This window comes from Lycium barbarum, chromosome 9, assembly GCF_019175385.1.
Source record: "Lycium barbarum isolate Lr01 chromosome 9, ASM1917538v2, whole genome shotgun sequence".
Classification (NCBI taxonomy): domain Eukaryota; kingdom Viridiplantae; phylum Streptophyta; class Magnoliopsida; order Solanales; family Solanaceae; genus Lycium; species Lycium barbarum.
Genome location: NC_083345.1, coordinates 43,660,124 through 43,684,865, shown reverse-complemented (window position 1 = coordinate 43,684,865; position 24,742 = coordinate 43,660,124). Strand labels below are relative to the sequence as shown.

At 39.0% G+C, this 24,742-nt stretch overlaps 1 protein-coding gene across 1 annotated transcript; it reads right to left on the bottom strand.

Annotated features, from left to right (window-relative positions):
• Positions 1–14,334: 14,334 nt before the first annotated feature.
• On the bottom strand, positions 14,335–14,763 carry LOC132611902 (uncharacterized). Its single transcript, XM_060326260.1, has one exon. The coding sequence runs from the start codon at positions 14,761–14,763 to the stop codon at positions 14,335–14,337; it is 429 nt and encodes a 142-aa protein (XP_060182243.1).
• Positions 14,764–24,742: the final 9,979 nt, after the last annotated feature.

Below are 24,742 nucleotides of genomic sequence, written 5' to 3'. Positions count from 1 at the left end.
GCTCCAAATGAAATGGAGCTCCGCTATGTAGTCCCTGAAAATATAGTTATGGATCAAGCCTGTCTCCCTGTGCACCTGCGGGCATGACGCAGCGTCCACAAACAAAAGGACGTCAGTACGAAGAATGTACTGAGTATGTAAAGCATGATCAATATCAATATGAAAGCTTAAGAGTCAACATATGAGATAGCATAACATGGGAGATAATAATATCGTCGTCATAGCACTTACTCTCTTTCCACAAGGACATTCCATTTATATTGCGTATCCGTGTACATACAACCACATCCGTATTTATTTACCTTCACATTAATTTTCATAACATATTCGTACTCATATTGATGTCATAGACACACACAGATATATATATACTTACAGCCTTTATATAGCTTTTGTATAGCGTACCCGACCATAAAGGATCGGTGTTTCATACATACTTGGCCAACCAAGGCTCAAGGTCATACATACCTGGCCCTACCAAGGCTTCCGGGTTATCCGTACCTTCTGCGGAAGTGCGCGCGCGTTACGTAGTCATATACATACTCTATACATATTCATATACAAACATTCTACCCGACATCATAAGCTCGGGGTCTTATCATAGCCCTTTATAGGCACACATACATACAATAGCCCATAGGCATCTTAATCATCACATTATTCTCATCATTATTACTATCATTATCACTATCTTCGTTGTTATCATTACATCTATCTTTTAGGCCTACTCGTCATACGAGGAACTTAGTACTATCGTAGCACATCAAGCATCGTGAGCTTATTAGCTCGGAATGTCAATCATTTGAAGAAATCATAGACTCAAAGAAGATTTAGACGTTGGGCCAAAGAACCATGCCTTATGAAAGAAGGGTTAGCCTTACATACCTTTTTGTTCGACTATATAACACTTGCACGTCCCCTTCCACGCTTGCGTTTATACCTTCATCAAGGTCATACTATCGTTAGAATTGACAACTAGCATAAATGGCTAAAGCTAGGGAAAATCGGACAGTATCTCCTTTATTTATACAACATTCCTCCATATCGTAATTCAACTCCCAAACGTTAACAATACATTTACAATATCATAACAATAGCCTTTAGTCATTTACATTATCCATATTCTCAATGCACTTCAAATTTTCCATATTCAAGACCGAAACACACGATTTCGTCCATTCACATACAATGCCTATTTCATGATCTTAACGTCATTTATAACCCATTCATGTCACAACACAACAACAATCATGATTCAATTCAAACTATTTCTCAAAACGTCACTATTCATCATTCATGACCCATTTTGCTATACTCTTCTAAAATCCAAGCATTTCAACTTCCAAATACCTTAAACAACATATAAATACCATAAATCTTACCTTAGATGTTGTAGGAACAAGCCTCAGTCGAAACACTCCACTTGAGCAAAAACCCTAGTTTTTCTCCATTTGGATTTTTTTGACTTGAATGATCTTTAATGGGTTTGCTTACACTTGATTAATTTGTTTTGTGTTGTTGATCACTAAAATCTCTTGAAAACTTGTGGAATATACGTAGAGAGGTGTTTTAGAGAGAAGGGGTGTCAAGGAGAAATGAAATGAAATAACCTTGGTCCCTTACATTTATTGGACAAAATCTGTCCCGACCAAACACACGGACCAACATACGGTCCGTATAAATTGTACGGGACGTATGTTTGGTTGTACAATTGGTCCAGAGAGTTTGGCCAATCTGGGTTGATTATACGGTACCAAACATACGGACCGTATAAATTATACGGCCAGTATGTTTGGCCGTATAATCCCCAGTGATCTCGAAGTTCGTTTCGTCATCTCGTTTGATCTCCAATCCTTATGGAACCTTCTTAAAACTTGGTCAATACTTCAATACCAATCCAAGGGACGTTATCACTCTTCTCCAAGACATCATTAATCCCTTACTAACTCGTCACTCGTAATTTCTTTCCGATGCTTATCAAATACTTCGCCTTCTCTTGGCAACCCTCTTCCCCCATCTCTAACATCTTTGAACTCTCACTTAGAATCATCGAATGTCATCACTCACCCATGAAAACATCGTATAATCATACTCCTCACTAGTTCATTCACTTGTGTACCAACGGAAGATTTTCCGAGGTTTAACAGTAGTGGTGCTGTCCGGCCGTATAGGCGCGGTGTAATCTTACATATACATAAGCTAAAGGATGCATGGGAGCTCTAATAAAAGCTATCACTCTATCGGAGTGATGTAAGGTCGGGAACCTCCGATTATGTTATGGAACAATCATCATCGCTATGCCTCGCCTTGAATGAACTAATATCATGAGGTGAGGCAACAACGAGGAATAACATCCATGAAATCATAAACATAGGATTATCAAGCTCATGAAAGCATCATTATCATCGTCACTATCATAGGACATATCTCATAAGAATCTCTTAAGAATCTTTAACTCTAATCTTTTGGGATGTAAGAAGGTCATTGAAATATAGGAAAGAAATCACAATGTAAGAGTCATGCCTTTGAAAGAAGAGGAATAGCCTTACATACCTTTACGTCTCCTTAACGACTAAGTGTTCTCCTTCCAAGCTCACAACTCTACATCCAAGGGAATTCGTACTACATTAGATCATTACAATTACGCTTAAGTCTATTCTAAAGAGATTAAAAGGCTAACGAAAATTGGGCAACGTTTCCTTGGTTTCAACCTCTTTATCCATATAACGTAACTACTCTTAAACATCAATAGCGATCCTCATAATATTATAATCAATAGATTTTCTCAAGTTAAACATTGTTTACCTTTCAAATTCACCTTCAAAATCATCCATAACTATAACTATAATGCAACATCACATTTATTCTTCACATAACTCTTCCACAACGTCATTAGCATCATTGATAAGAAGCGGATACTCATCCCATACTAAGAATCATGACTCAAATGAACTTACTATCCAAAATACCATTACTTCTATATTTTGAGCCCATATTCTAGTTTTTTATCTAATCCAAGTCTTCCAACCACTCAATACTTTTAATAACATAAATTAAAATAAAGCTCACCTTTGATTATGTAGGAATGATCTTTAGATGAAGATACTCCACTTGAGAAAACCTCCAACTTCAATTCCAAAGAGATTCTTGGTTTCCACAAACCCTAGAGAGCATCCTTGCACTTGATTCTACTAATTTTTGGTATCTAATCTTTGATTTACCTTGAATTTATGCCAGAGAAGTGTATGGAATATTCTAGAGCTTTCAAGGCTGTTTGAGAAGGTAAAATCTGAAAAATAAGAACAAGGGTCGTTTATTTATAGCTGGGGCTGGAATATTCCAGAGAGGCGGTTCGACGAGCGGGTCGAGGGTCCCGTCGATGTGTTGACGGTCCGTCGACGTGTCGACGGTCGGTTGACTTGTCCCGTCAATTTGCGCCTGCAGATTTCAGTTTGTAGAATATGTTGATGGTGCACAGTGACGGCCCGTTGACAGTGACTGATATCTGAAGAATTTCCTGAATCCATTCCGATTGCGTCGATTCGATTCGTTCAACTTCTAATCCCGTAAATTACCAGGAATACTTGCTGGTACATTTATATACGGGGTAAGGCACTTTCTAACTTAACCTTGTCCAATGAGCTTCCTTCTCTTGCCTCAAATGTCTATAGAATCTTAATTAGAATCATTAAGTATCCCTTCTTACTTGTAGGGACATCATGTAAACCTCAACTTGTGTTAAGTCTATTTACAGCACAACGACATGAAACTTCTGAGGCGTAACACTCCCCCCCCCCCCCCCCCCCCCCCCCCCCGCCCTTGAGAACATTCATCCTCGAATGTTATGTTCTCGGGAATTCTATGAAAATTTCGCCAGAGTTTTCCCAGTAATATGGCACTACCATCATGTCACAACAACCCCAAAATAACATTGCCTCACAGGGCTACAACAACATTAAGAAAACATGGTCACACGCGACCAAAAGCATTAAAAGAAGCATTTCATACCTGGAGATAATGGCGACTCATCTTGACTCTCTTTCGGGGGTGGAAATAAATATGGATATCTAATCTTCATATCCTCTTCTACTTGCCAATTCATTTCCTCTTTATTGTTGTTTCTCTACAAGACCTTAACTGAGACTACCTCTTTGTTTCTAAGTTTTTGCACTTTCCTATCTAGTATGGCAGTAGGTACCTCTTCATAAGCCAATGTTTTGGTAACTTGAACCTCATCCACTGGCACGATTCTAGAAGCCGACATGTCGACGGCCCGTCGACAGTGACTGATGTCTGCAGAATTTCCTGAATCAGTTCCGATTTCGTCGATTCGATTCGTTCAACTTCTAATCCCGTAAATTACCAGGAATATCTGCTGGTACATTTGTATACGGGGTAAGGCACTTTCTAACTTAACTTTCTCCGATAATCTTCCTTCTGTTGCCTCAAATGTCTTTGGAATCTTAATTAAAATCATTAAGTATCCCTTCTTACTTGTAGGGACATCATGTACACCTCAACTTGTGTTAAGTCTATTTACAGCACAACGACATGAAACTTCCGAGGTGTAACAAAAAGAACCAAAGTTCTGCCCCCGCTGTGATTAGATGTTATGCTACGGGTATCAATATGATATATTTCTAATGGTCGTGGTTTTGTATGCACTTAATCTCTAATGCACTTCCTAATATTTTTCAAAAGTTAGAAAGTATTTATTTTCATGATTTTCCCAAATATAGGAAAGTTGCAAGTAAAATCGATTAAATATGCCAAGTAGAACTCTTCTTATCCCTAAGTGAGTTCATTAAACAAGGGTTAGTACCCCGAGTCCTTGTTATATTATTTTAACTCAAACCCTAGTTCATCTTTCCAAAAAAAACTAGGGTTTGTGCATAAGTAAGTGTTTGCAACCACTAACTAGCAATTAATATGAGAAATAATAAAATACATCACAACCCATTACATAACACCCATTATTTGGATCCATAACTTTGATTAAAGAAACTACTAACACATATTGTTCACAAAAGTAGAAAGCAAATATGGAGACATAAATCTTACAAAGAGGAATAAAGATGGTAGAAATAAAATCTTTTTGTCTTCACTAAGCTCCAAAAGTGGTGTATTCAATGCTCACCCACCAATGGAACTACTATTAAATGTTGGAGAAAAATCAGATGTGTACAAAAAACCTAAAATATTCTTTAAATAGGCTCCAAAAATGCACAACAACAATTGACAAAACTGCCCCTGGTAGGAAGATCGACGGACCATCGATCTGTTCGACGATCTGTCAATGCCTCCATCCTTTGTTTCTTCAGTTATATGGTCCATTCGACGGTGTCGTCGACCAGTTCGACACTCCGTCGAGTCTTTCGTCTTTCTCTCTTCTTGTTGACAAATCTGTTTGACGATACAAACGACGAAACATTGATCAGTTCGACGCTTCGTCGATGCCTCCGTCCTTTATTCTTTTCAGCTAAGGCCATCACTGGAAAATTGAATTTATCGCCGCTTCAAAGGGCAGATCAACGGACCATCGAATCTTCATTTCTGGGCATTTTTCCCTTTTTCCTTTGTTTTTGCTTTTGGGCCATTGTATTCCTAAAACACAACAAAAACACATTAAAATGACTCAGACTTACTTGAAAACAACCAAAATTCATAGTAAAAAGGCGTCGAATGTGCCAAAAATTCGCGGCACATCAACACCCCCAACATAGAATCTTTGCTTGTCCTCAAACAAGTCAAACCAAAAATCTACAAAATAAAAACTACAACTATACTAAAACAAAGTAAAAGTATCTACAATGGCATTTGTTCATCACTACCAGCATCTGCATTTTCAAGTCAACTCCCTCTTTCCTCACTTCAAAACAATGTTCTTTCATAACAACTTATTAGAATTGACTATGACGCTTCAATCAATGACATCACATTATCAGAAGCATCTATGCACGCGAGTATTCACCATTATGCCCTCACTTAGACCAAAGAATGTCCCACACACAATTTTAAGATAAGAACAAGGACAAGGATAAATGAGAATAGAAAGCACTCACGCTCCCAAAGAAGTTCATGATTTACAAGTGCAGATACCATATGCTTGCCCTTAATTTGAATGCCTACACTTTCGGATGGTTCAGTTGTGATCACTATAGGACTTGTTCTTGGGTTGTAATGTAGGCTTGGGCACGAGTAGGATACTTATTTGGGAATTTGTGACTCATCCTCCTCGACACTACACATTCTCACTTTTTACACGCCCATTCTACAACTCATGACTATGATGTGATTTTATTCTTACTAGAATTTACAATTTTTTTATGAGATAATTTTTTAGATTTTTTTTTTACATAACACTTTTCTCAAATTTAATCCGCTACCACATCCAGCTCTCGACTATGTAACTCACACACCCCCAGCTTTAGACTCTTAGCCTCTACTTCGCACATATACCACCCCAACTTAGGCGATTTGCCTCTTTTCTCTCGTAGTGTCAAGGAGGAAAAGGGTGCAAAGATGGAATTAATTCATGAAGAGGGGAAAAGATCTGTTACGGCTAATCAAGATAAACAAGTTAAAGGCTCAAAAGGGGGAACTAATGATATTCATACAGAACGGGTATTGGGATTTTTTAAGGCTAAAGTGACTATTTACAAGGAAAGCCTATGATCACTTCACAACCAACTATCCTAAGAAATATAGCACAACTTACCAAGCAAGTTCTCGATCCACGTATGCCAACAATGAACACAAGAAAGTTCTCACATGAACAATGGCATAAGGATTTGAACACTCAACCCATACACACTCTAATAGCTATGATATCACAAAAAGAACCATACATGTCAATTCATTACAACTTATGATAAGTAATAAAATTTTGGAGGGGTCAATTTCAAACAATTTCATTTCCAAGTTCAAAAATACCCTTTTCATTCCAATTTTTTCTCAAAATCCATGCCATTACTCTAAGAATGATTTACACATATATACACTACAAGATACATCAGGTTACCCCACCCCCAGCAAAAACAGGATGCATTGTCTCCAATGCATCAAAATCATACCATCACCCAACAGTGGAGGGGCCGACCTGAGACGCTCTAATCCCGCTGCTGCTGCTGAAGTGTGTCCTCCTCATCAATGCGAATGGAAACCCTCTCTACTGCTGCCTCAGTGGACCCAGGAGGTGGAGCTGACTAGCCGTGTGACAGCAGGTCCTGGGAGCTATAGTAACCGGCACACCTGGTGCTGGGATACCACTGATGCTGGAAGATGCTCCTGTGAACCTCATGTCTAGGAGCGATTGACGAATACTCTCCTCAAACTCAAGGTCCTTATTCTCAATATTATCATCCTCGTCATCATCAGCAGCCAATGTCTTAATCATCTTTCTATTGAGACTTTCCCTAGTCTCATCCTCAGTCACCAAGTCAACTACTTTGATTAAATCTGAAATGCTGGCGACTAGCTCAGGTGGCGTTGGGTCAGCCACAATAACCTGCTCTCGCGCATGAAGGGCCTTGACCTCAGCTCTGAGCTGGTCAAGCTCAGTCTTCAAATCTCCAGAAGCACCACTCTCACTCTTCTTCTCAATAGTGAGTATCCTCATCTCCAAACCGTCAAATCTCACATTCATCCTGGCGTGATGCCTCTCCATAGCCTCCTAAAGAGGCTCTACCTCTGGTGCAACCTCTTTGCGAACAAACCTACCTAACTGCTGTAATATCCGGGTCACCTGATGATCAGTTCGCTCTACCTTGATGGAAAACTCTCTGAAGTTCACCCTATTGAGGACAAAGATATCCTCGGAGGCTGATGCTGTGGCTGAGAGAGGAATAAGAGCTGAAGATGGGATAGTAGGTCGAGGTAGTGTGTCTGAAAAAGTGGTAGCATCCGCTACAGATGGTGTAGAGGCAGCTACTGTTAAAGGGCCCTCAGTGCCCAGATAAACTGTGCCCTATGGCACTGAATCTATAACATGCTCAGTCTGCTCATCCGGCAGCTCTAGCAGTGAAGTACTAGTGGTCTGAGATGTACGAAGTGTCTCATCCCTACTTCGCAGCTGGGGGAGTAGTAGTGAAGGTCTGAATGTGTCTCACCTGGGCCATCCTGCACAACTGTGTGATAAGACATGGGAATATCAATGTTGTCGCCTCCTGTGGTACGCGTGCCCGAATGGCTCTACTGATCACCTCTCTCAAATTCATCAGGTATCTGGATAGCATTACAGCCACAACCACTGCTCTATCCGGTGTGAGTATGTTATCAGCTTCCGTAGGCAAAATGCGATATATGACGAAACTCAACCAGAATGTAGCTTCCAAACTAATATCATCCTTATATATCTTTGCAAACAAGCTACTCAACCATGGTGCCTTGTTTGTCGAACCCCGAGCCATCATTGTTGCAAACCATTCTCTCACAGAGCGCTCCGCTCTTCTTTCAAATTTATCATCATATTCCAGTGTGGCTGGCTCAATGAAGTCATCGCCAGAATAAAACCTGTTGATTGTGCGGGCTGAGATATCAACATTCACACCTCTAACATACATTATATCTAACAGAGGAGCGGCTTTCAAATCTTTCTTTTTCTTGTGCCGCTTCTCTAGCAGCACTCTGTAGGTGGCATAGAATTCCTGAACCATGGTCGACCAATAGTCCCCTGGAGGCTGTGTGAATGCCTCTAAATGATAGTGCTGGATGAGATCAGTAATCCGAGGGTAACTCTCTAATCCGCTCACACTAATTTATTCCTCTTCTTGAATATTCCTTCTCGGATTACCCTCGGTGACTGTAGTCTCCCCCTTTATGTAGTATTTTCTACACCCATCATAAGGAAATCGAATTGCAGCTATCTCCCTTTTCTGTAGCCGCATCTGCTGTTGTTCCTCATCTGAAATCAGTTCAGGAGTGGCTTGTTGCTCTGTTGCTGCCTCGCTAGCACTAGCGGGTGTGGAGAATGACTCCCCCTCTTCAAACTGGAAGGAGTTTGGGACAGGAAATGCTGCACGAAGAGTGTTGGTCCGTGCTCTCTTTGTAGTCGTCGGTACCACCTCCTCACGTGTAGAGCTATAGGGCTCATCTCTAAGAGCAAGGGTCGATTGTCCCTGACCTCGCCCTTTTTTAGGACCACCACCCCGCTTGACTGGATTCTTTAGAGGCATATCTGCAAAAAGAACACCCTTCGTCATTGAGACAACCATAAAAATATAGCAAATCCAGAAAAAGATGCAAAACATGTGAGAATTTTAAAACTGCCAATGGTTTCGTCGAATTGATCGACGAAACGTTGAACAGATAGACGAAGCATCGAAGTGTTCGTCGAAGATCGACGATTAGAAGGACGGTCCGTCGAACCGATTGACAGGCCGTCAATCTCATCGTCGATCTATCTTTGATAACTGCAAATTGCAAATTATCAACGGTGGAAAAGATGCTCCGTCAATTGATTCGACGGACCGTCGAGTCTACCGTCGAGTTTGTTTTGCCTCAACCTTTTGTGAGGAATCATTCGACGTTAAGAAGGACGGTTTGTCAAGTGAATCGACGGACCGTTGAACTTAGGGTCGAATGGACTTCTGGTCTTTTTCATACATCATAGAGCAATAATGCTGATGTTACACCTTGAAAATTCTCCGTACGTGTACAGTGAATAGGTGAGCGAAGGACATAACATATGCGATGTTTTGGCGAGCAATAAGGGTGTAAATGGCCCTAATTAAGATTCTCAAAGACATCCGAGATGAGGGACGAAAGTTATTAAGGGAAAGCGAGTCGCATGTTGTATATCGGACAAGAATTTTGAGCGACGACTTAACGATGGAATAATGATGTCTTAAGTAATAAAATCCCTTAGATTGGTATTGAAGTGCTAAACAAGTATTAAGAAGGTTCCATAAGGATCGGAGAACAAACGAGTCGACGAGAACGGAAGTCGCTTCAGTTGGCATTATACAGCCAAACATACGGTCCGTATAAATTATACTGGCCGTATGTTGGGTCCGTATAATTGGCCAAGACGAAGATAACATTCTGGACCAAATGTACGGTCCAACATACGGTCAGTAAAAATTATACGGACCGTATGTTGGTCCGTATAAAGTCCCTCGGCCAGATTTCAATTTTAAATATAAGGGCCCTTTTTCATTTTATTTTCATTTCATTCCCACTCTCCACTTCAAGAACCCTCTAGAGAATACTCTAACATTCATCCATAAGAAATATTCAAGGGGAATTGATGATCAACAACATAAAATCCATGGAGAAAAGCATATGAAACTCAAGTAGGATTCATCTTCTTCAAGAAAACCCTAAGGAGGCGAAGTGAAACTTTGGTGCAAGAGGAAGAATTCCATTCAAAGCTTGTTCCACCATTATCTAAGGTATGTTTCATGATTTTACTATGTTTTTTAAGGTATTGGAAGGCTAAGATGCTTGGATTGTAGAAAAACATGGAAAATGAGTTTTTAAAGGGATGAGTAGTGTCACAATTGAATGGTAGTTGGATGGAAATCATGAATGTTGATATGTTGTGATCATGAATACATTATAAATAACGTTTAGACCATGGGATAAGTGTGACGTATAAGGAGATGTGATGATAGGCTAAAACCACTAAATGTGGAGAAATTGGAGGAAATTGGTGGATTTTGCTAAATGTATATAAACGATGATTGTTGGTTTCTATATTGTGATTATTGTTGTGAATGTTTGGGAGCTGAAATAGAATATGGGAAACGTAGTAGAAACAAAGGAATTGCTGGCCAATTTTCCCTAGAAATAGAAGTCTGTTCTTATAATTGCTTAACTAACAACGGCATGAACTCTCTTGAAGGTATACACGAGTACATCATAAGGGAAACGAGCAAGCGATAAGAATGGTAAACGTCCAAGGTATGTGAGGCTCGTCCCTCTCTTTCAAGGCATGATCCCTAGGTTATGATTTCATAACTATTTCCATATTTCCCTTGTTATCAACAGTTAAAAAGTCTAAGATCCCAGGGTATGATTTCCTTCCTGATAATCCATAAGTGTTTCCCAAGATCTTCGTATTCTCCAAACCAAAGTTGTGATTATGTGAGCTCTTATGATAAAAATGATGGACATGTTCTTCCATGACACTGATGATGCCAAAAATGAGAATATCGTTATGATGAGAACGATTTTATGTTTAAAGGTTCCAAGTTTACGATTTCAAAGACGACATGAGAATGTTGAGCCATCTATTGACTTCTCGATTTTATTCAGGGATGATGACTACATTTTCTTTAAGATTCCAAAAATATATGGATTGACTTCTTATAAGATTATGACCCTATGTTATGTTTCCTCTTGATGTTATTATTCATATCAGTATTCTTCATTGATAGTCCCACCTTATAATAATTGTTCCTTCAAGGTGAGACATGACGATCATGATTCATCCATAATATAATCGGAGGTTACCGACCTGACGTCACTCTGATAGAGCCATAGCTTTTCCTTGGGCTCTCTTGCATGCTATGTATATTATATAAGTAAATGATATGTATATGTATACAGGGGATATGGGGAAAGGTGAGGCGCTATAGACGCATAGCCACCTGGTCAGCTGGCATATCATGATCTCATCCCGGACGCGGGATGCCCGGACGCGGGATATATGGGTAATGGATCGGGTCGTACGTTCCACGACATTATATTGATACATGATGATATATGGATCGGGCTGCATGTTCCGCAACAATACACGATATGTTGTTTATGAGTATGCATGCGTGAATCCGCCTTAAGAGGCAAGCAGTTACTGGTTATCTTCTTGTATTCACTTTATCTTCTTATTCTCGCCTTTATTTCTTGATGCATGCCTTACATACTTAGTACAATGCTCGTACTAACTTCCTTTTCTTTTTGGATGTTGTGCTCATGCCCACAGGTAGACAGGGAGACGGTGCAGATCCGTAGGAGCCATCTGCAGATTTACTGGAGCACTCCATTATTCCGGAGGTGCTATTCGGTTGATCCTTTTGTGTATATTGGTATATGTCATCCAATAGAGGCTCGTAGATACTCGATGTGGGTTATGTGGTTCCACGACGTGGATAGTATGTATGTGTATAAGTATATTGAAATATGTTCTTGTATTAGAGCATTATATTCTGTAATGAAAACCAGATCCTTTTTAAAGTTAACAGGGAATCGATGAATGATTGTTAAATGGGTTAAGGAAATGATAGCACGAGCGGTGCTCGGTGGTTAGCCCCGGGTACCGTCGTGGCCCCAGCTGGGTCGTGACAGCTGACTTGGGTTCTCAATTCAACAACATTTACATCTACTTAATACGGTCCTCGGGTCGTGGTGCAGACCCTCTCGTAATTGGGGTTACTCAGACTTCACCCAACGTTGGCTCTGGTTAGATTATGAAAAACAGTTGGCGGGCAAAACAACTCTTTGGTCATAATTCCATCCAAGCCAACATTTCAAACAACACCACTTAAAAAAATACACTGGGCATTTCGTCAAACAGGTGGCGGGCAAAACAACAACAATCTCGTGAATGAGGTATGTTTGTCGTAATGCCCTCCGACTCGATAGAAGACGATGTACTCGCTCCAGCAAGTCGCAATTCTCATCAATCAGCTATACCCAATGAATCAAACATCCAAACAAACCACCCGCACCAAAAAGATTGAGCATTCCAGGCGAAATAACAGAAAAAACATGGAGTAATTTGAGCAAAAAAAAAAACTATCAAAAACAATACATGGAAGTTGAAGCAAACAACTAGTATGAATATTTGAACAATCAATACATGATCTAGCATACCTTAAAAGTGAGAGAAGACTCGATTTTAGCACTTAAGGGGTGATGAACACACAAAGAGCAAACGAGAGAGAGAATGATGGTTAATGGGAGGAATGATGGTTAATAGGTGTGTTTAAGAGAAGGAAAGGTGGCGTAACGGTTATAGGAGTAGGAAAGGTAGATATGGAGTGAAAATATGAAAAGAAAGAAGAAATGGGGTGAAAGAAAAGGGGCGATCGTTTTATATAAAAAATTAACCCTAACAGACGCGTTAAAAGGACGAAGCGTCGAATGTATTCGACGTTCCATCGATTGCAACGTTATTCCATCGATTGCAACGTCGTTCCCTTCCTTTCTTATTTTAAATGCAAGGGAGAAGAATGCCCATCGAAGTGACCATCGATCAGTTTGACGGAGCGTCAAACCTGTCGTCAAATAAGCTTAAGCGGGAATGTGCCCAGTTGTTGTCATCCTATTCTACGCTGAGAATGATGCTTCGTCAAATAGTTCGACGGTAGTCTTGACGCCCATCGAAAATATTGATGCCGCGTCAATTAACAGCGTAGAAAGGTTGCAATTTCCAGTGATGAATCTTCCATGTGGTCCATTTCGACGGTGAATTCTACGGCTCGTCTAACAGATCGACGGTCTGTCAAATGCGCATCATTCATCTGCTTCCTTTGCAATTTCTCCATTCAACACTTAGGTTCCTAGACACAACAACAAACCTCAAAACAACACAAGAACAAAACCAACAAAACTAAAAACATAATGCGAAGATTAACATGGGTTGCCTCTCAAGAAATGCACAATTTAACATCGCGGCACGATGTAATATCACTTTTGGTGTTAAGGTCTGGTGCCATGTTTCAACTGGTGAGCATCAACAATCTTGTCCCCATCAACCATCCAATGGTAGTGCTTTAACCGATGGCCCTTCACGTTGAAAGTACGACTCCCATCTTCGGACTTCAATTCCATTGAATCATTGGGTGAAACACTCACCAAAGTAAAAGGGCCGGATCACTTGGATTTCAATTTGCCCGGAAAGAGCTTCAACATTGAATTGAATAGCCACATCATATCACCCGGTTGAAAATCTCTCTTCAAAAGTTTGACATCATGATAATGCTTCATCTTCTCTTTATACAATGCCGCACTCTCATAGGCATGATACCGAAACTCATCAATTTCATTCATTTGAAATAACCGCAACTTGGCCGCTTCGTCCCAATCCATGTTCAATTTTTTTAATGCCCATAAAGCTTTGTGCTCAAGTTCAACCGGTGGATGGCAAGCTTTTCCAAACACCAACCGATAAGGAGAAGTACCAATGGGCATCTTGAATGTCGTTCTATAAGCCTAAAGAGCACCATAAAGCTTTAATGACCAATCAGTTTTATTTGCATTAACCGTCTTGGCTAAGCTACTCTTTATCTCCCAATTGGAGACTTCGACGTGCCCACTAGTTTGGGGATGGTAAGGAGTTGCCACCTTATGCTTCACTCCATACTTCTCCATGAGATTAGTGAATTGCTTGTTTCAAAAGTGAGTGCCACCATCACTAATGATTGCCCTAGGAGTGTCAAACCTTGTGAATATGTTCTTTTTGAGACAATTTGTGACACTCTTTCCGTCATTGTTGGGAAATGCTATCGCCTCAACCCACTTGAACACATAGTCAACCAGAACAAGGATGTACTGCATACCACGAGAACTCACAAATGGGCCCATAAAGTTGATGCCCCACACATAAAAGAGTTTAACCTCCATGAAAAAGTTTATCGGCATTTCATGCTTTCTCCCAATTGACCCTTGGCGTTGACCTTGGTCACAAGATTTCACCAACAAATTTGCATCATGATAAAGGGTGGGCCAAAAATAGCCACATTCAAGAACTTTTGCCACGATGTAGTTCCCACTATGAAGACCCCCCACGGGAGAGTCATGACAAGCTTTTAAGATTTCCATGGCCTCGAATTCGGCCACACACTGCCGAATTATGTTTTCAGCACAAGAATGAAACATAAGGCTCATCCCAATAGTATTGACGACTATCATTCAAAAATTTCTTCTTTTGATAAGCTTTGATGTCGTCGGGAATAAGACCCGTCACCAAGAAGTTGGCGATATCCGCATACCAAGGAGAAACTTCACAAGATACGGCCAAAATTCTTTCATCGGGAAAAGCATCATTTAATTCAAGATCTCCACTCGGTCTCCCGGGTTCCTCAAGCCTAGATAGATGACTCGCAATTTGGTTTTCATAACCTTTTCGATCTTTGACTTCAAAGTCAAACTATTGCAACAATAAAACCCAACGAATCAACCGCGGCTTTGCATCTTTCTTTATCATCAAATATCTCAATGCTGCATGATTCGTGTGAACAACCACTTTGGATCCCAAAAGATAGGCCCGGAACTTCTCAAAAGCATATACAATGGCTAGAAGTTCGTGCTCGGTGACGGTATAATTCATTTGAGCACCATTGAGGGTTATGCTAGCATAATAGATTGGGTGCATGATTTTGTTGTGCATTTTCCCAAGCACCACACCAATAGCAAATCCATTCGCGTCACACATGAGCTCAAATGGCAATGACCAATCTGGAGAGACAATAATTGGAGTAGAAGTGAGCATTTCCTTCAATTCATTTGTCATGACCCAACCTCGTGGGCCATGACTAGTGCCCGACCTGGACACTCGTATACGTACCTGTTAAATATAGTCAACTGAAGCTAAAATCAATATGGAAACTTGCAAAAGAACTCCAAAGGTTCATAAGATGTCCGGAGAGCATAGTGGAGCAAAACAGAGCAAAATGGAGCAAAAATAGAACAAGCAGCACTTGCTGGCAGCACATGCTAGCAGCACTTGCTGCAGCATGTTGTGCATGCGAGTGGCACTTGTTGTAGCATGTGCTGCACGCAGGGTATTTTTGTCCATAATTTGTTCCCGTTTTGGAATGTTATAAATACTATTTTAGGGCTTGTAAAACTCATCTTTGGCCATATTTTCAAGCTTGGAGAGCTAGGGTTTCATCTACACCATTGAAGGAGAAGATTGGAGCACCTTAATAAGATATTTCTTAAATCTTTCTTCAATTCCTTGTTTTGTATTGATTATTTAAGTGTGTAGTATTTTCTTCTTTCACTTGAATCTTGTTTATGATATCAAATATTGGATTAAATCTTTATGCTTATGTATTGAATGATTTTTATTACTATTGAAGTGGGTCTTTGTTGTTTTAATTTATCTTGTTCTTTAATATTTCTTAAGGGATTAGCTAACTCTCAGACTCGCCCATTTACTATGATTGAGCTCGGAAGAGGAAATCTAAGTTGGGAAAGATTAATTAACAAGAATTTGGGTTATTAAACTAATCTAATAACTTGAGCTCGGAAGAGAATAGTTACTTGAGGTTAAATTGATCGTGCCTAATACCACACTTTAAGTCTTGGAAAAGCTTAAAGTGAAATTCATTGATTTGGTTGGAAGACTTTCAATGAGATTTTAGAAATCATTATCTATTAACATAAACCCGTTGTTAGTTGTAAAATCATAAAATATATTGGATCGTTACTTGAGAGTTCCTTGTACCCATGGTTGTGGCCATTGATCATTTTACTTGCTTTCTAGGTTAGTTTATCTTTGGCAGTTTCAAAATCAAAAACCAAAATATTGAAAAAGTATTTGGCTTAACATAGAAAGTGATAATTCCTTACTTGTTTAAATCGCCTAGTATATTGTTCCGTGTGGGATCCGACCCCGACTCATAGTGGGGTAATTATATTGCATACGACCGTGTACATTTTCTCTTTGAGCAGTAGATTTGGACGTTATTACTTGCGTTGTTCCAGCTCTACGTTTGAGGTAGGTTACGGTCTACTTGAGTTAGACTTTGGTTAGTTGATTGTATGTTTTGTGAATTCTTTAGGAGAAAGCATGTCTAGTTTCCGTGCATGCTATTGTGTGGCTAAATGTTACACCTTGGAAATTTCCGCCGCTAGCGTACAGTGATTAGGCCAATGAAGGGTATGACGTATATGGTGTTTTGACGAGGGACAACATCCTTTAGACTGGTATTGAGGTGCTAAATAATTGTTAAGAAGGTTCCATAAGGATAGGAGATCAAACGAAATGACGAGAATAAGACTCATTGAACTGATGGGTTATACGGTTAATTATACGGACTGTATAACATTATACGGCCGTATAATGGACCGTAAAAGAGTCACAGAATAAGGCAGAATGAGGTTGCTGAAGGGATGATTTTACGGTCAATTATATGGACCGTATAAAATTATACGGCCCGTATAATGTACCGTCAAGTTGACACAGAAAAAGGGTAGTCATTGGAGCAGTTTTATGGTCGATTATACGGACCGTATAAATTTATACGGACCGTATAATGATGTCGGGACTGACATTAGCCAACCTAGTGGCTCTAAGAATAGAAACTTCTTTGGAATCATATACACGTCGTCTGTTTGTTTCATAAAGATCATGCCAAAAAGAAAGAATGGTTAGCTTTACATACCTGTTATAGGTTAACCGTAACCAAGTTCGCTTTGTCGCCCCTTTGGCCTATTTAATATAAAAGTAACGCTATCGTTAGTAAACTATACTTTCTAGCTTATAAATCTACAACCAATCACTTATAGGAATCATTCTTTAGTTCATACTTTCTTGATTAGGATTTTGGTTAGTTAAGAACTTAACGGAAATCGGGCAGCATTTCCTCTATATAACTCGCCTAACCCGAACTTCCAATTAATCTCCTGTTATCACAGCAATACCAACAACAACAATAGCAACCTAATAACCTCTCTTAATTCTTTTTCAACTCACATCATTGACATCTATGATTATACAATAGGCAGACCATTATACGCTTCGTATACGACACCTTATGCACTTGTTTTCTTCCAAATTTACGAGCCACATTAACAGCAACACAACAACAACATCAACTATCATCCATGTACAAGAAAATTACTTTGATATCATCGCAATAACAGCTCGAAACAGCCCACCAAGACTACAACATTAAAAATTAAATTTTCGACATTTACTTCGCCAAACTACAAACACACGAGGAAGAGTATAATTTTGTCATGGACAGCAACACCTATACATATCTATCACATATTTCCAGCCCTTCAATCATGAACAAATCACCCTCAATTACCATACAACAATCACGACAACATTAATCAAATTTAATCCGCCATTGCTAAATTGAAACAACGCCAACACGGTCCAACAAAACCTTAACGTTAACATATATAATTTCTTGCATCCAATCTCACTTAATAAGAGTTAATCCCTCAATTACAACATCATCTAATCCAATTACACCATAAAAAAAAGGTCTTACCTTAATTTAATTGGAGAAAATTCTACACTCACTTGCACCAATTGCACTATCTCCTCTTCCTCAATTCAATTCCTTATGTTGCTTCCACCTCCTTGGACGTGTAAAGTACCTTAGGAATTTTTTTTTTTTAAGGAGGATTGACATGGCCGTGAGCAGCCATGGCTAAACTTGGAATTGTTTTCACAAAGTGAGAAGAGGAACAAAGTGATAGTTCATTTGAAATGTAAATCCTTAGTCATCAAAGGCCACATATAGGCAGCCCCTAAATCCTACACGTGCCCCACATATTGAATCATCCAATTTTGTTTCATTTCATTGTATTTTTTTAAACCGGTGGGGCCCACTTTAATTATCTAATTAGCTAGTTAATTAATCTTAATTAATCACTAATCTCCACTTAATAATCTAATCATAGTTAATTAATCTCTAATCTCCATTAATATTTCTATACTAATTGGAATTTGTAACAAATCGTGCACTAATTAAAATCGAGGGTTAAACGTCCTCGAACTTACGTCGATTAACTAACGAATAATTCGACATACAAAAATACAGGGTATAGCATCCTTCCCCCCTTTGGAACATTCGACGGCGAATGTTATACTAATCCTGCGCTCCCAATATTTCCTTAAATGTCCTTTTTATTGAATTATGCCCTTCACGGGTCTCTTTCGTTTGTTGATTCCCTTCAATTTGTTATAATGCATTCCAGATCTCTAAGTAACCATTTCCATAATATTTCCTCTTTCTGTTGCTTCTTGAGGTAATAATTCCACGTCATTGTCTTTATGGTTGACAGTTGTATTGCCAGCTCATCTGCTGAAATATTACTCTCTCTCGTCTGCATACTGCTCAGTTGTACTGGCACTGATTGATTCTGACTTGTATTCATGGTGCTCTCGGTCATAACTCAGCTCTCTTTCTTCTCCCATAGTTACTTTCTTAAGATGTATCGTTCACTTCACCTTACCTCTTAATCCTTAATTAAGATTTTATAACGCGCAGATGTTCCTCATCGATTCATTAGACTTTACAATCTTTGGAGTATTTATGTCTCCGGCAACCTGTAGACCCTTCGTAACTGTACAAATAAAACGAAATTTCCCAACATGTAATATTATTTTACTTCAATAACCTTACATCGCTCTGCTGTTACAGTCCATATTTTGAAATCTTCATCATCATGTATCACTTCTCGACTTCCTTTTAAAAGATTTTAACTGTCACTTTGCTTTTAGCTCTTAATCTCCATCTTTAGAGTTGGTTATCAAGTAGCGCTGAAGTTTCCTCATATAATGACTTTACACAGCTGCCCTGTGCTCTAACTTTTATCAACTGGTATAATTCTGAAAGATTTTTTTTTTTATTTGACATATAAGTTCATTATCTTCTGGTAGCCAGCTCGTGCTGATCTTCTCGCTTAAACCATTTTATAATTTCCCTTAACCCAAATTGTAACACTTTAGGCATATTATCTCATGTCATTCCTTTATCTTTAATTCAAACTCTTTTATTGCCTCTTTACCCAGATCTTGCTCTTAGTTTTTCTGTCTCACATTATATTGTAATCTTTACACGAATATGTGAAGGTGCTCAAATCAGCCTGAGAAATACCTTAGTGTCGTCTCACTAGTCTTTATGCAGCCCTTACATTCTTCTCTTATATCTTTCAATTGATATCGGGGCTCAACTATGGCTTTTGTCCTCAGTACTAATCCTATCTCGGTACTTTGGTTCAAACCATCTTCCACCTTTCCCTAATGTATCAAAAATATTGTAACCACATTGTTATTACTGGATCCTTACTCTTCTTATCAAGTACTCACTTGGTCTCATTCTTAACATACAAATGTGCGTAGATCGCATAACTATTCTTGTATAACTTGTACAAAGTACATACGATCTTAGTCATAGTCTTTCCTTCTCCTGATTCATTCTTCTTTACATATCTTATTTGTACTAAAACTCACTTGTTGTCTATCTTGTCGTATTCCTTTCCCTTCCTTTATTCACCATTTGATTTTCTCATATCCTACTATAGGAGATTTCCTATCCCTTCTCGTTAGCTACTTATAAGTTATAGTATCATTAGCAAACAACCCCATTGCTGAACGTCTTAACCTCTAATCCAGTATAGCATTGCTATCTTTTATAATATCTCTTAAGTTACTCGTTACCATTCTTTCGTCGTACTCTTTCTTTTCGTAAACACTCACTTTTTTAATGTCATATCATTCAAGGTCTTTACAAATAATTCTCAGTCCTGTCTCATATACCATCCTGACTTCTATCCTTTTATTGTTGGCTTTCAGATCTTACTAGCTTGTTTCAGCAAGGGATCTCACTTGAAGTTTTAGTATCCACATCAAATACATTGCAGTGTCGCTTGTTTCCATCTTATACCTATATTTCTCTCACCCGCTTCCCCCCTTAAGGGTGTACTTATACCATTATCTATTTATATTCTGCTCTATGTCCCCATTTCCAATTTCAAATTCATCTGATAACTCACTTGGTATACTGTACCATGCCCATGTCTTTTCTTTATAATTTATAACTTTGATTATCCACGTACGAAACCTTAACAAAATCTCGAAGTGACGAGAACCTTTCTATGTATAGTACAAACTCTCATCTGATAATCTGTAATCGAATAATCTAACCAATGTAGCAACTCATCCAAAGTCACATTCCACTCACTCCAATCAATAATTATTTAGTACTTATAATCGTTCCAAATTCTCGATTAGGTAGCACTTATATCCCGGTGATAAGTATCCAAAGCTCTCTTGTAACATTATCTTTACCCCAACCTATATCATCTATTTCCTTTAATAAATTCACAATACCTCATTTGTTCCTCAGGCTTACAGTCCTTATCCTTTAAGGATTTCACTCTTTCCGAGGTGAAGTCATACACACGCGGTACTCCTTTATGCCTTATGCTCTTTCACCCTTGTTGTGTACCCAATGCTAACTTCTAACTTACTCAAAATCATATCGAATTCGTCTTAATAATGGTCTTATCTTACCACCTTGTCGTCGTTTTGCACCTTTAAGTTCGTAGCTATATATTTTCCTTTCTATTTCATACTCGTACTCAATTGATCACGTTTATATTAGGTGTTTCCTTTAGAACCCCTTTTATTTCTCCAGTCTATGTCCATCTTTTATTCTGTGCACGAGGAATCTCATGTTACCCCTGTATCCTTCGGAAACCACTACTCCTGTATAATCCCTTTCTCTTTTTCAAAGTGTATTCCGTTCATCCCTATTTGTTCTTATCGTCCCAATCATTTTCTGGCACTCATTCCGCTTCGTTGCTTGTCTCTTTATAGTTTAGTCCTTCACTGTTCCGCCACTTATATTACTCGTGTCCTCAGCCATACATGTTATAACCTATTACTGCACTATTGTCTCGCTCGCTTCCTTCTTATTACCTTCTATTAATTAACTCCCTTTTCTTTTCTTTTTTTGTGCTCGCTTTCGTTCCCGTTATCGCATAATCTTTATTCTGAACTTTCCCTATAGAACTTTATAAGTCTTTTTCATTCGTTCCAAACCTTGTCGATTTCACATTTGCCTTTACACTTTAGTCGCATAGATCACGTCATATCTTTTGGCCACTTCCTCGCTAGGCTTTACTCATTTTTATAACAATCCTTATTATATTCACGTAATATCCTGTTCGTAATCAATCCTATAGTGTAACACTTCTTAACCTTATTCGCGATTCTTACTATGATTTAATTACACTCTGTGGAGTAGGCGTACTTAACCTTTCACCCTTTCTGATCAATCTTATCCTTACTATCTCACAAGTTGTCTTATCAATATCGTCATATTTGTCGTAATTCTTCCTCCTCCGTACTTTTATCTCAATGATACTATTACTCCTTTTAACTGCAAACTCGTCGTAATTTATCCCTACTTATCAGTTCACTCGATACCTCAATAAAACGTTCTGTTAAGATTTGCCACCTTTTTCTACATCATCCCTTAGTGTCACAAGCTCTTTCCAATTTATCCTAGCATTTCATCAACAACACATGAAACATATGATCTAAGACAGCCCACAAGTTTGAGTTTTCCTTCTACAAATTCCATCTCCAATTAGTTGATTAAGAACTAATAAACTCAAGGACATAAAGATATGATGAAATGTTAGCTCAAGAACACAAGAACGCTCCAACTCCAAAATTACATCACCGTGAAGCATCTTCCAAAACCACCTGTTACACCCTGGAAATTTCCCCCGCTAGCGTACAGTGATTAGGCCAATGAAGGGTATGACGTATATGGTGTTTTGACGAGGGACAACGTCCTTTAGACTGGTATTGAGGTGCTAAATAATTGTTAAGAAGGTTCCATAAGGATCGGAGATCAAGCGAAATGACGAGAATAAGACTCAGTGAACTGATGGGTTATACGGTCGATTATACGGACCGTGTAACATTATACGGCCGTATAATGAACCGTAAAAGATTCACAGAATGAGGCAGAATGAGGTTGCTGAAGGGATGATTTTACGGTCAATTATACGGACAGTATAAAATTATACGGCCCGTATAATGTACCGTCAAGTTGACATAGGAAAAGGGTAGTCATTGGAGCAGTTTTACGGTCGATTATACTAACCGTATAAATTTATACGGACCGTATAATGATGTCGGGACTGATTTCAATTTTTAAATAAGGACCCAAGTTCATTTTATTTTATTTCATCTTCTCTCTCCACGACCCAACATCTCTCTAGAACCTTCCAAAACTTTTCCAATACAAGAATCCAAGTGAAAATCAAGATCAACCACACCAAGTTCATGAAAACAAGAGTGTGAAACCCAAGTAAAGTGCATCCTGCTCAAAGAAAACCAAAAGAGGTGAGATAGGGTTTTGTTGCTAGAGGAGAAACTCCACTCAAGACTTGTTCAACCATCATCCAAGGTAAGTTTCATGACCATTTTATGTTGTTTAAGGTATTGGAAGGTTAAGATACCCGAATTGTAGAAGAACATAGCAAATTGGTCATTCAAGAGTGAATAGTGTCATGAGTGAGTGGAAGTTGAATTGAATCATGACTGTTAGTGTGTCGTGAGTATGAATATGTTACAAATTACATGAAGACCATGAGATAAGTATGATACATGGGAAAATCCGATAGCGAACCCAAAACCAATAAATGTGGGGAAAAATGAAGAGAAATGGTGGATCATGGCCATTGTATATGAATGATAATTGTGATTTGCTATATTGTGATTGTTATTGTGGGTGATTTGGAGTTGATATGGAATACGAGAAAAGTAGTATAAACAAAGGAAGTGCTGCCCAATTTTCTCTAGAAATAATAGTGCGTTCTTATAGTTGGTTAACTAACGATCGTACGAATCCTCTTTTTAAAGGTAGAGGCGTGACATTGAAGGAGAATAAGCAGACGCTAAATTGCTTAAACGACAAAGGTATGTGAGGCTTAACTCTTCTTTCAAAAGGCATGAATCCTTCAAGCTTTCCACAAATCCTTCTATAAGATGAAGCTGAAGAGTCCTTCTATATATTAAATCCCCTATGAGCATGATAGTGATGACAATGAGCTAGAGTCTAGAGACTCAAGAAATTGTGGCATGATGTTCCTACAATGCTAATGATGCTATTATTGTTAACACTCGCCTTACGTTTTCTTCCCTTCAAGGCGAGGCATGATACTCATAAATGTCCATAATACAATCGGGGATTCACGACCTTACGTCACCCCGACATAGTATGATTGTCTTAAAGCCTAATGAATGCTCTTAATGCTATTGTATGTTATGACAATAAGATGATAAGAAATGCTAACTTGTAACGCTATGGGATACATGGAAAACTAAGAAATGATAACATGATGCTATGGCTTGAGATGTATAATAATGACGTGTTATGATCGATGTTATGATGATAAGATTCCACCGTGCCTATATGTCCGGGCATGTCACTGCTAATGCGGGCTGCGTATGATTCCACCGTGCCTATATGTTCGGGCATGTCACCGCTAATGCGAGCTGCGATGTTTACACCGAGCCGAGAGGGTCGGGCATGATCACCACTAGTGGGCAGCATATGAGGGTTACCCGGACGCGAGTAACGATACAGATTATGATGTGATGATGTATACGATGACGTACGTGATGATGTATGGGATGTGATAACATGTGTACTATGATTGTGTAAAATGTGAAATATGACAGTAATACGATTGCCTATGACATGTGTGCAGGTTATATCTTTGTCCCATGACTCATGATCTTTCTATTATGTTTGTTTATTTCATTCCTGCCTTACATACTCAGTACAATACTCGTACTAACGTCCTTTTTCTATGGACGTTGTGTTCATGCCCACAGGTAGACAGGGAGGAGACCTTGCTCCGGATTCTTAGAGGCTGCTAGCTGATTGGAAGCCCTCCATTGTCCCGGAGGTGCCTATGATGATTCTTTTGTGTACAGTTGTAGATGTCATCTCTTAGAGGCTCGTAGATACTCAACGTGGGTCATGTGGTTTCATGGCATGGTCATTATGTGTGTATATATTCGTAT